This window comes from Acomys minous (assembly GCF_964271855.1).
Source record: "Acomys minous genome assembly, chromosome: 8".
NCBI lineage: Eukaryota > Metazoa > Chordata > Mammalia > Rodentia > Muridae > Acomys > Acomys minous.
Genome location: NC_140489.1, coordinates 127,092,076 through 127,104,138, shown reverse-complemented (window position 1 = coordinate 127,104,138; position 12,063 = coordinate 127,092,076). Strand labels below are relative to the sequence as shown.

Sequence of the window (12,063 nt, the reverse complement as noted above, 5' to 3'; positions counted from 1 at the left end):
TAGAAACTCTAAATTAGTTTTAACTTCAAGATCATGACCTTCATTAATTTAACACTTCCTCAGTTGATAGGTTTCAACACCTGGGCCCTGTCCCTTCCACTGGTCACCAGCCCCACCCCACCTTGTGTGCAACCTATGCAAACAGACCCTGCACTTTTAATTCATTTGGAGAATGCGCAAATACATGAAATGCAAGGCAAAAGTCCCCTGGAAAACATCACAGGCACTCTGTGGAAACCTATGAACCTGATGCTTATTTCTAGTGACAACTGTAATAAAACTACTGCTTCCTAGAACACTAAAACAGCCTCGGGCTCAAAACTGCACCTGCTACTCTAGAGTCTATACAGTACTCTGGGGAAGCCATTCTCCTCCTGCAGTCCCCTCGGTATGGGGAACACCATCACTCCTACCCTGCAGTACCCTCAGTATGGGGAGCACCACCACTCCTACCCTGCAGTACCCTCGGTATGGGGAGCACCATCACTCCTATCCTGCAGTACCCTCGGTATGGGGAGCACCACCACTCCTATCCTACAGTACCCTTGGTATGGAGAGCACCACCACTCCTACCCTTGGTATGGAAAGCACCACCCCACCTACCTTGCAGTACCCTCAGTATGGGGAGCACAACTAGTCTTCCCCTGAACTACTGTTGGTGGGCACAGACTTACTAAAAGCATTCAGTAATACTGTGCATCTGAAAAGAACTGTAAACGTAAAATAAAAGCCTAATTCAGGTCAAAATTGTCTATGTAATTTTTTTCATAACAGCACTAAGCACTCTAATTTCTAAGGTCACAATTGAGACCCTTTCAGCCAAATGCGGGCTTTGGGTCAGCTGTTGGTAAATGGTACAGCTCATCACAGGGCAATGTGTGGTGCACACAGCCCATGCTCAGTACCTGCTGTACAATATAAGTCAAAGTGACTTGAGATCCCACCGTGCTCGCACGGGAAACAGCATGCTTTTGACACTGATTCTCTGACCACAACACTGTTCCACCGTGACAACCAGCAATGACAATGGCAGGACGCGAACACTGCCTGTCTTAGGCGCATATCCTTGGCTTCCATCCTCTTTGCTCCCAGCACTAACCATAAGTCTGAAAATCACAACCTAGGACAATGCACCCTGCTACTTCTTCAAGTTTTGAGTCCAACAGAAACAGCCTAGCTAAAAGCTTAGGGTTTACAGACCTACAGCCCAATACCCTGGAAGCCTGGGCAGGACACACACAGCACCTAGATGCTTCTGGTTCTATCATGTTGCATGTGCAGGTGTGTGCACATGCTGTGTGCAGGTATGTGTGTGTGCGGGTGTGTGTGTGTGTGTGTGTGTGTGTGAGTGCGTGTGTGTGTGTATGTGTGTGCATGTGTGTGTGTGCGTGTGTGTGTGTGAGAGAGAGAGAGAGAGAAAGAGAGAGAGAGAGAGAGAGAGAGAGAGAGAGAAAGAGAGAGAGAGAGAGAGAGAACACTCAAATTACCCAGGGAGGAAAGGCTGCACAGGTGTGGGACCACTGAGGCCACACATGCCGATGCTGCTGATTCCGCTACTGCCCAAGCTGCCAGCGCTCTGCGCCTGCGTGCTGCGGTCCTGGAGGCTCAGGGGGAGGCTCTGAGGCCTGGCATGGTAGTAAGGCATTGAGTGAGCATCTCTTGGTAATGGTTGTGCAAATAATGAAGCGTAGCTAGTTACCTGAAATGAAACGCACCGTAAACACACAGGCAAGAAACTGTAGGGCACCGTGCCCAACCTGCAGGGATGCTGTGCCCTGTCCCCGTGCTAGGGACGCTGTGCCCCTGTCTTCTGCTAGGGACGCTGTGCCCCTGTTCCTGTGCTAGTTCTGCCACTGGATCAGCAAGTCAGCGAAGGTACTGCTGAGCTGACAGGGCCAGCCCCCTGAGCTCCTGCGGTTACACAAGGAGGAACAGGCCCTCCACCCACACTCCTCAGCTCCTTGCCAGCCAAAAGTCTGCGGAGAGTCTCTCATACTAGGCCCTGCAGCAGGGAAGAGCCAGAGGCTCCAGGAAATGCACATGGGAAGGCTTACAGCAGGAAGCCTGCTGCTGTGACAGTGACAAGTGCTCCCAACTACACCAACCCTTCCAGGCTGTTGGTCCTAATTTGAGGGTCCACTCTTTAGCAGCTGCTACATCAGAATAACATAGTTTTGAAACACATCTTCTGGAAACTTCCGTTCAAAAAGAAAAAAATGACTTGACCACCTGGCCTGTAGGCTTTTAGCTTTTCTATTATTTTCTTTCCTATGAAAACATGGTGTGACCAGCCTACAAGACACAGCTAGGGCCCGCTCACCCACCTTGCTGGCTTGCTTGCGAGGATCCTCACTAAGGTTCAGCAAGAGGTAGAGGATTGACCATGTATTTTTCAAAACTCCCTGTTTAAAGTAAAAATAAAATATTACAAGAGCTATTGTCTCAACTTTGTTTTCCCTCTTATACTTATTTCCCAAATAGGCATACACTTTAAAATTCACCTGGTGACATTCACTCTGAGCTCACTTCATCAGTCATAAATGGCACTATACTCATGAAGACTGGAAGTGACTCTGTGACCAACACCCAGGTCCTTAACTCCCTGGAAACAAATCCCAAATTTACCCTGCTTTGAATTAGTAAAACTTAACCAACAACAGTGATGGTTTAAAAAAAAAAAGAAAAAACTATTACCAAAAACATGTGGATAAAGCTGGGTATGGTGGCACACACCTTTAATCCCAGCACTCAGCAGGCAGAGACAAGCAGATAGCTGTGAGTTTGAGGCCAGCCTCATTGACACAATGAGTTTCAGGTCAGTCTGGACTATATAATGTGACTTTGGTCGGGGAAGTGAACTGGTTTTCTAGATTAGTGTCCCATTTGGAGCACAAAAGAAGTCTGTAGAAAAGATAAGCTAAGGATGGAAAGTATTCCACCCCTGTGAGCACCCTGATGTTTCTAATGGAAACAGACATGCAGGCAAATGACACAACTGGAGAGGGTCCCTGGGGAATCTCTAGAAATGTGACCATGATGAGCAGGAACCACAAACAGATCCATGGGCTAGAACTGCAAATACAATGAAAACGTCTGCAGGTGTGGACAAGGCCTGGAGGCCTTTGCTGCAGTCCCCAGACACTTCACTGCACTGCGCTGCACAGGGAAGCGGCTGGGAGAAGACTGCAGCAGCCTGGAACAGAGGCAGGCCTCACAGGGCCAGTGACGGCCAGGCCCTGTCTGCACCACATGACACACTTCCTCTGACTCTGTCTCTGTCTCTGTGTCTGGATTCCATTTCTCAGTCAATAACAGCAGCTGCCATTCGCAAATAACCACAGCACCAAGCACTCTAAGTGCACCACTTCCTGTCATCACCACGATGCCAGAGACCCACTCTTCACCCACAAAGGAAACAAGAGCATGTAGGAAACCCCAGGACTCAAACCTGGCTGCTAGGCGTCACCGGCAGGCAGACATAAGACTGCTGAGAGGAGTCAACATGACAGTGGACAACAAAGCAGGAAAAGCAGGCTGCCTAAAGACATGGATACCCAGAGGCACCAGCAAAAAACAAAAGGAAGGCTCCCTAAACCGCAGAGGACACCAGGCTGTATGTCTCTGAGGGGGCATGTCCCTAAAGAATGTGCCAGTGGAAAAACAGCTGGAAGACCTCTGCCTCTGTAATTAAAGTGAAGGCCAGAATCCCAGCTCTCACTTCAGAAAGGGTGTGAATGGGAAGAAATTGGGGGGGGGGAGCCCCCCAAGTGAACTGGTGCATACAAAATCTGACAATGACATGTTGGAAAGCAAGCCATATATATTTTAACTAAAAAACATGCGCAGCTGAGCTGACCTTCCCACATCAGCCTCCCCAGTTCTGAGACACAGGAGTGTGTTGCCACACTGGGCTTAAGAGCGGCCTCTTTTAACATAGGGAATAGGTAGTGACAGACAGATAGATAGATAGATGACAGATGATAGATAGATAGATATAGTTGATAGATACAGATAGTTGATAAATGATGGATGGATAGATAGATACAGAGGTGGATAGATAGATGATAGATGATAGATAGATAGATAGATAGATAGATAAATAGATAGATAGATAGAAAGATAGATTAGATGGATGGATGTATACAAGCAAGCATAGGAATAAAAAGTTTCAAACAAACTTTTAGAAAACAACCTTCTTAATTTCAGTCTCACAAGTGCATCTCCATCCAGTGGCCACAGCATCACACAACAGGTTTTGCTGCATCAAACTATCTCCATGATCCTAGCGAGGGCAAGCAGCTCCCTAACTACAGCACATAAACTCCCCTGTCACCTCTGCAGTGCAGAAGTCAGTCACAGATGGAGAAAGACTGAAAACAAGAAAAAGTGCTGCCGCTGTTGGGAACCACCTTGAAAGAGATGGACTGCACACAAGGCTCTCAAGTCTTCCTTCCTAGGCTCCTCTGGGTCCTTAGTCCTCTCTACCGGAAGAAGAAAGCTAAGTAAACTCAATTCCTTGCAACCAGAAATCACAAAATCTCAACTGTGGTGCAAGTATCTTTGTGAAACTGACAAATCTTTATCAAAATATTAGATTAGGAAACTATTCAAGTATCAGTACCCAATCACAAAAGGGTCAGAATTGTTTTCCCTTCTGTTTTTCACTCTAGCAACAAAATGTGTTGCTCATGTAAAACTGCATGAGGCACGGAACTTCTGCTGTGGGGCCAGGTCTGACATCCACCAGTGCACCCACTCTTGGCAATGTCATCAAGGCAACTTCAATGCAAGCTGGAGAGTCCATTTCCTATGCAACAGACAATCGCCAGCCGTCCAACAGGAAGTCCAACTAATACTTCTAACCCTGAACCTTTCAACTGCAGCTGAAAGCCATTACTGATTGCATAAAGGACAGCATGCAAGGCCACCACACACTCCCAAGCCACTCTCATTCATGGACTTCCAGAACATACCTGCGAATGAAGTTTTCTGTGGAGCTCTGAAAATAATGTGGCATCTGCTTCTCTCCTTTGTCGGATGACTGAAAATTTTAAAAGGGGATTAAGCCTATTAGTCACACACACCCTGATTCAGTGTTACGAAAGCATTGCATCTGTGCTAATAGACTGAGACCGCTGAAAAGAATACTGAACCCAGAACCCAAAGAACAGGTCAAGGAGACTTAGCAATCATTTGGTCAGCTCACCTTGCCTGTCTGACATGGGTAAAACATGGAGACTCTCAGGCTGGGTTGTCTACAAATACTGATACAGAGTGAGGCAAACTGTTCTCAACTACTAACTGAGAAGAGCTACCAGCAGAGAGGGATGGGGCATTGTCCAGGAAAGCATGAATTCACAGGACCACCAGACATGCAGTTCATCTGACTTAAGCCACACCCTAGCCAGGTGGTGCATGCTTTTAACCCTAGCCCTCAGAAGGCAGAGGCAGGCAGGTCTTAAGTCCAAGGCCAGCCTCAATGACCAGCCAAAGTTACATAGGGGTGATACCTTGTCTCAAAAACGGTCACACTCTAACATTTCTGCTAAGCTGTACACCAGTATTCCATATTGCTTCATTATGAAATAATGACTGTTTCAAAAGAAACATCAATGCATTTATTATGAATCTTATTTTCTTTTCTTTTAAATTATTTATTTATTATGTATACAGTGTTTTACCTGCATATACAATTGCACTCCAGAAGAGGGCACCAGATCTCATTGTAGATGGTTGTGAGCCACTGTGTGGTTGCTGGGAAGTGAACTCAGGACCTTTGGAAGAGCAGCCAGTACTCTTAACCTCTGAGCAATCTCTCCAGCCCTTTTTTCCCCTGCTTTTTCAAGACAGGGTTTCTCTGTGTTAGCCTTGGCTGTCTTAGACTCACTTTGTAGACCAGGCTGGCCTCAAACTCACAGCGATCTGCCTGCCTCTGCTTCCCGAGTGCTGAAATTAAAGGTGTGCGCCACCACGCCCAGCTTATTAATCTTATTTTCAATGTTTTTATTGTTCAGTTATTACTATTACTATGTGACTTCCTTGAACATCTATATTAATGACATAACTAAGGCACTGGCAAGGAGCTCACCAGGAGGCTAGGAAATCAAATTCACAAAGGAAATTACACTTCTAGGACCCAGCAGTAGGGGTCTTGGTGGAACTTAAAATGTAAGCAGTTTGGAGCTCAGAGTTCACATTTATAGGGGAGCTTGAGTTTCAATATTTGGTAACAGGCTGGAAACCCCAGTTATGCCTCTGCTTATGTAACTATTGAGACCAGGAGCCTTGTGGGTGTCTGAAACCTCCACCAGTATCAAAGCCCGTATCTTTCACGCACGAAGCACTTTGATGTTCTTTAACATATCTGATTTACAGGGCTCAGTGTCCTTGTGCTTTGGGGCCACTAAGGAAAATAAGGTGGCCCACCATGGTGGTGCACGCCTATCACCCTAGCTTTTCGGGGTGGGATAGCCAGGTCTGAAGCTGGTCTGGGCTGTGAGAAGCACAGAATAATGATAACACAGCCCTTCCTCTGGGGGCTGAGAAGGCGGTGCCGTGACCAGTGTGACAAGGTGGGCAGCAGCAGCGCACGGGCATGCTGAACTAGGATGACTCCTAGACCGCGCAGGAAGGAGTGGGTGCTACGAGACGTCAACACATTCCCTAAGGCGGTAAGTCATTTACAATCTATACATCGTTTGTTTCTTGGGTGTACTTTCTTGCCACTGTTTTTCAACCATAATTGACCACGAGTAACTTAAAACCAAGAAAGTAAAGCACCTGACAAAGAGGGCCACTGTAAGCTCACGCTGAGCTGAGCCAAGGCTGCCTTTCTAGTTTCCTTAGAACCACACTGCTCAAGTCCTCAACAGGAAAGGCACTAGATCTAACCGTGCTGGGGCCACGGCCTCGGCTGTCCACAGCCAGCAATCCTGGACTGTGTTACAGCTCTGCCAGACAACACCCACATAGATCACTGTGCCGTGCGGCTCCTAACACAGCACAGTAGGACCCTGTGTTTTGCAGACTGACTTCCTAGGAGTGCCATTACCAGCCTGGCAAACAGTTACAAACAAAATCAAAGGCCACTTCATTTGGACAGTTTAAGAGGAGGCCCCAGTAGGAAGCAGCTACTAAGATCCACGGTAGGTTTTTAAGGCCCTCTGAAAGGCCCTGACTGCAGCATGCTCGCACGCCCTTGAAATGTGCTCTCCAAATCAGGACCAGTCAGCTCTCCTACAGAAGGCTGATGACTGCCTGCCACTCAGCGAGCCTAGATGCCACTCCAGAGGCTGAATGGAGTGGCAGAGCCGACCTCACCGAACCCAACTGCTATTACCAAACCACATGCCAAGAATATAGAACCTTCTTCTCCAGGGGCCACCACTCAAAAGAGCCTGAAGTGCCATCTCAGAAGGGAAATGCTCGCACAGCCCTGAATCACAGCAAGTCTGATGCTGACAATGAAGGAAGTGGTGATGCCTCACAGAGCAGGCTTAACTGTTAAGGCTACACATTGGAAACCAGAAAACAAGGGGTGAAGTCAGTCCCCTTATCTTTTGTATACTAAAACTAGATTGCAGTGTTATGACGCATTTAAAACAAACTTCCACTATGTTTTAGTAATGTTAATGCCAAGAAAAAAAATGAACTGTCCTTATTTTTATTAGTACCTATAATTAAAACAAGCTTGAGGCCAGCATAGATTCACATACACGTGTATATATGGGCATAGGTGCAAACAAGCATATAAGGATATACACATGCATACATGCAAACACGCATATCCAGACATACACATGCACACATGTATGGATATATAAATAAACACAGACAGGCATATGTACACACACATATATACTCACATATAGATGACCATACACACATGTGCACATGTATACATGCACAAATACATGTAGATATATAATATGTATATGCACATATACATGTCACATAGAGTCTTTAGGTTTCACAAGTTTCATAATCTAACACATAATAGTCAAGAAAAATACATACGTTCTTTCTTGATTTTTTCAGCAACTAGAAATTCATCTCTTTCAACGGTGGGGGTGAAGTTGCTACCAATGACTCTCACAGCAAACTGGAACTGCTGGGCAACATCAGCTGGAAGGTGAGCAGAGGCTACGAGTTATAACTGGACAGTTTTCATCACCAGGGCACACAAATCAAGACAGCAAACCACTGTCCCCAGTCTTAACTACGAGGGCAGAAAAGCCATATGAAATCAGTGACTTGAGTGAAGAGTTCTATAAAATTTGGGAAAAGACAGCAGAGACACAGAAAAATCCTAAAGAAAAACTAAACTGGACTGGTAGCCATTTCAAAGGGAGTGACTGAAGTCACAGAATGGGCGAGGTGCTTGGAAATACGCTGGTCAAAGGCCTCTGTGCAGCTTCCAGCTCCCAGGAAGACAGAGGCCGAATCTGTGCACATGAGTTACAATGTAGGAGTGTCTCTGCTTCCTTTAAAGATACATAAAAACGAGAAGGATGCAGCTTAGCTAAGATAAATGTGCCAGGGCGGAAGTGAAGCTGGAGGGATGCTGGAGAACAGACAGGTGCACAGCACTAACTCAAGGATGAGGATGCCCGCCCGATGTCTGCAAGGCCAGGCATGGGTCAGGAGGTGGAGCTGTCTTTCTTTTCTGTTGCTCTGATAAATTCTCAACCCAAAGCAACTCAAGGGAGAGTAGGTTTATCTGATTCACAATGTTGAGTTACAGTCCATCACTGCAAGGAAATCAATGGGCAGGGACATGAACCAACTGCTCACAGTACATCCAGTGAATAAAGTAATGAATTTAAAATTGTAAGCAAGTTAGCAACAGTGGTGCATGTCTGTAATCCCAGCACTCAGAGAGGCAGAGGCAGGTGGATTGCTGTGAGTTCGAGGCCAGACTGGCCTACAAAGCAAGCCCAGGACAGGCAAGGCTACACAGAGAAACCCTGTCTGGAGGTGGGGCACACACGACAAAGCAAAACTAAAACTGTATGCAGGTGCTCAGTCCCCTTTCTCCATGCTCATACAGCCCAGGCACCTGTCTAGGGAATGGTGACACCCACAGTAGGCAGGACTTCCCACAAATCAAGAAAATTCCTATGGACATTTCAGCAGGCCAACCTAGACAATCTCTCAGTGGAACAGCCTTTTCAGGTGATTCTAGATTAATCCACCTCTTGCCAACATGGCACACAGACATATCACTTTAAGCCATACCCTTCTACTCTTTGTCCCCAAAGTCTCATGTTACTCTCTGAAGTGGTTTGAATAGAAACGGTCCCCATGGGGTCATATACTTGAATGCTTGGCCATTAGGTAGTGGTGCTAAATGCGAGGGATTAGGAGCGGTGGCCTTGTTGTAGAAGTGTGTCCTTGGGGGTGGGCCTTGAGGTTTCAGAAGCCCAAGCAGGAGGTGGCTCTCACTCTTCCTGCTGCCTGAGGATCCAGATGTAGAGTTCTCAGCCCCTTCTCCCACACCATGTGTACCTGCCCATCACCATATGTCCCAACAGGATAACAAACTAAACCCCTAAAACTGTAAGCAAGCCCCAATTAAATGTTTTCCTTTTTAAGGGTTGCCATGGTCACAGTGTCTCTTCACAGCAATAGAACAGGGACTAAGACAGAAGTTGGTACTAGGAGCAGGGTATTGCTGTGACAGGCCAGGCCATGCTGATGGTTGATGGAATGTGCACTTTGTGACTTCGGACTGGAAAGCAGTTATATGTTTTAAGTGGAGCTTACCAGGCCATCCTAATTGGAACAGGGAAGACAGTGGTGCTGAAAACAAACCAGATTATAACTGCCTGGTTCAAGAGGTTTCCAAAAAGAATATTAGAAGGTGGCCGAAAGACCATCCTTATAATATTTTGTCAAAAATAAATGAATAAATAAATAAATAAATAGTGCCTTGTTTTGCCCTTGTCTGAAAAAAATCTGCCAGAGGGTAAATTGAAGAGTTTCAGATTAATGGCATTGGCAGAGATTTCAAAACAGCCTAGTATTGATTGTTGCATGGTCATTAGTGGCCAGTCAATCTTATGCAGATCTGTAATGAAAAGGAGCAAGCTGAACAAGGGAAAATACCAATTGTACAGTTTGAGGAGAAAAGAGACACCAGGAAGTGTAATGGAGCTAAGGCCAGTGCTCAGTGAGATAAAAAGCTTAAAGGAAAACCCAATGCTAAAGGGAATAAGGGGGAGCGGTGACCTCAGGGCAAGACCCACCCAGTTAAAGAACTAAGGAAAGGCTGAAGCAGTGAACAGAAAACAAAACAAAACAAAAATCCCAGAAAGATGGTGAAAATGTATTTGGACAAGGCAGCAAATTCCAGTCCTGGCAGTTTCAGCCATGTGGCTTAGTATAAAGGGTAGAAGAAAAGGGTTATGGAATCTCCCTCCACAACTGAGGAAAGATGCAGAGGGCAGGCATGCCAGGTGTGTCTGCATGGAGACCCAGCGAGGCCATGCTGTGAAGCTGTGAGGGTGAAGCCAGAGTTAAATGTTTTCTTTAGAACAAATGACATGGGGGCTGGAGAGATGGCTCAGAGGTTAAGAGCACTGACTGCTCTTCCAGAGGTCCTGAGTTCAATTCCCAGCAACCACATGGTGGCACACAACCATTTATAATGTGACTTGATGCTCTCTTCTAGCCTGCAGGTTTACATGTAGGCAGAGCACGGTATACATAATAAATAAAGATCTTTAAAAATGAAAAGAAAGAAATGACACAGACATGGTGTCTCTTTACAACAGAACACTGACTAAGAAGCCCCCATAATGTCAATATAAAATACAGTCCAATTTTAAGTCTACAAAGTCTTGAGATTTTTCAATATTTTGAAAGTTCAAATTTTTTCTATAAAATCAAAAACAATGTATACATTTCTAACATATAATGGCATAGAACAAATGTACAATTTTCAAAATGGAATAATCAAAGCAAAACTCCAAATCCAATATGGCCAAAACCAAACCCCGTAGCTCCATGTATAACACCTGGGGTTTGTAATGAAGCTGGCTGGGTTCCGCAGGCTTCAGGCCGCCCATTCCTTCAACCCTTCAACTTGTGGCACGCACAGCTTCTCTTTCCAACTTAGTCCAGTTCCACTTCCTGCCTGTAGCTCTTCTTGGCACATGTCCCATGATCCTGGCATCCCTAACACTAGCCACTGAGGGCTTGCTTCTCTCTGGGGACCTCAACCCTGCCAGCAGCTCTCCCTCACTCCTTCCTTCTTGTGTCTTTCATACTTTCAAAACCAACAGCACATAAAGGGAGCCATCATCTGGAGGTATAGCCTACACCCATGGACCATAGAAACATCAACTCCTGTGTGCTGCCCTTGAGGAAACACTTTCCTGATGTCCAGTGCAACCACAAGGTGCTGAGCTCTGTATCAGCCAAAGCTGCTTTTCTGTCTGTTCTTCCTTGTTATAAACTTGAAGCTCGAACACACAGCTAACAAATAATTCATTGTTTTTAAATTCAACTTCACTCAAAATCTCACAGAACTGGCAAATGAAGCGAGACCTTAACAAATCTTACAGGCTTGCCCCTGAGCCACCTTGTGACTCAGTCCTTCTCGCAGTGCTCATGACAAGGCTTCCACTGTCCTCATATTCTCTCACTATCCGAGATCCAAAGAGAAAGCCCTGAAACTCTCCTCATGGCACCTGATGGCTTTTCTAGCCCCAAATTCCATTGTTTCCATATTCTTCCCACAAACAGTTCCAAAGACACAAAGCCACACAGTCATGCCCCTGGCCCACCCTAATCTAGATAACACGACAGTCATGCCCCTGGCCCACCCTAACCTACATAGTCCCCACAGTCACACCCACGGGCCACCGTAACATAGAGAATGCCTCATTGAAACTCCCTTCCCAGATAATTCTCTATTGTGTCGAAATGACAGTTAAACCTAACTATCCACAGGGACAAATGTCAAGAAAAAAAAACATTAAGCTGGGCATGATGGCACACGCCTTTAATCCCAGCACTCGAGAGGCAGAGGCAGGCGGATCGCTGTGAGTTCAAGGCCAG

The 12,063-nt window shown here is 46.0% G+C and overlaps 1 protein-coding gene across 1 annotated transcript in view; it reads right to left on the bottom strand.

Annotated features, from left to right (window-relative positions):
* LOC311602768 (gamma-tubulin complex component 3-like) overlaps positions 1-12,063 on the bottom strand; it is a 54,970-nt gene that overhangs the window by 38,473 nt on the left and 4,434 nt on the right. The window contains exons 2-5 of the mRNA XM_084791298.1: positions 8,017-8,124; positions 4,974-5,041; positions 2,325-2,402; positions 1,488-1,699 (exon numbers count right to left, since the gene is read on the bottom strand). Coding sequence (XP_084647424.1) covers positions 1,488-1,699; positions 2,325-2,402; positions 4,974-5,041; positions 8,017-8,124 — 466 coding nt within the window. The remainder of the gene's footprint in view (positions 1-1,487; positions 1,700-2,324; positions 2,403-4,973; positions 5,042-8,016; positions 8,125-12,063) is intronic.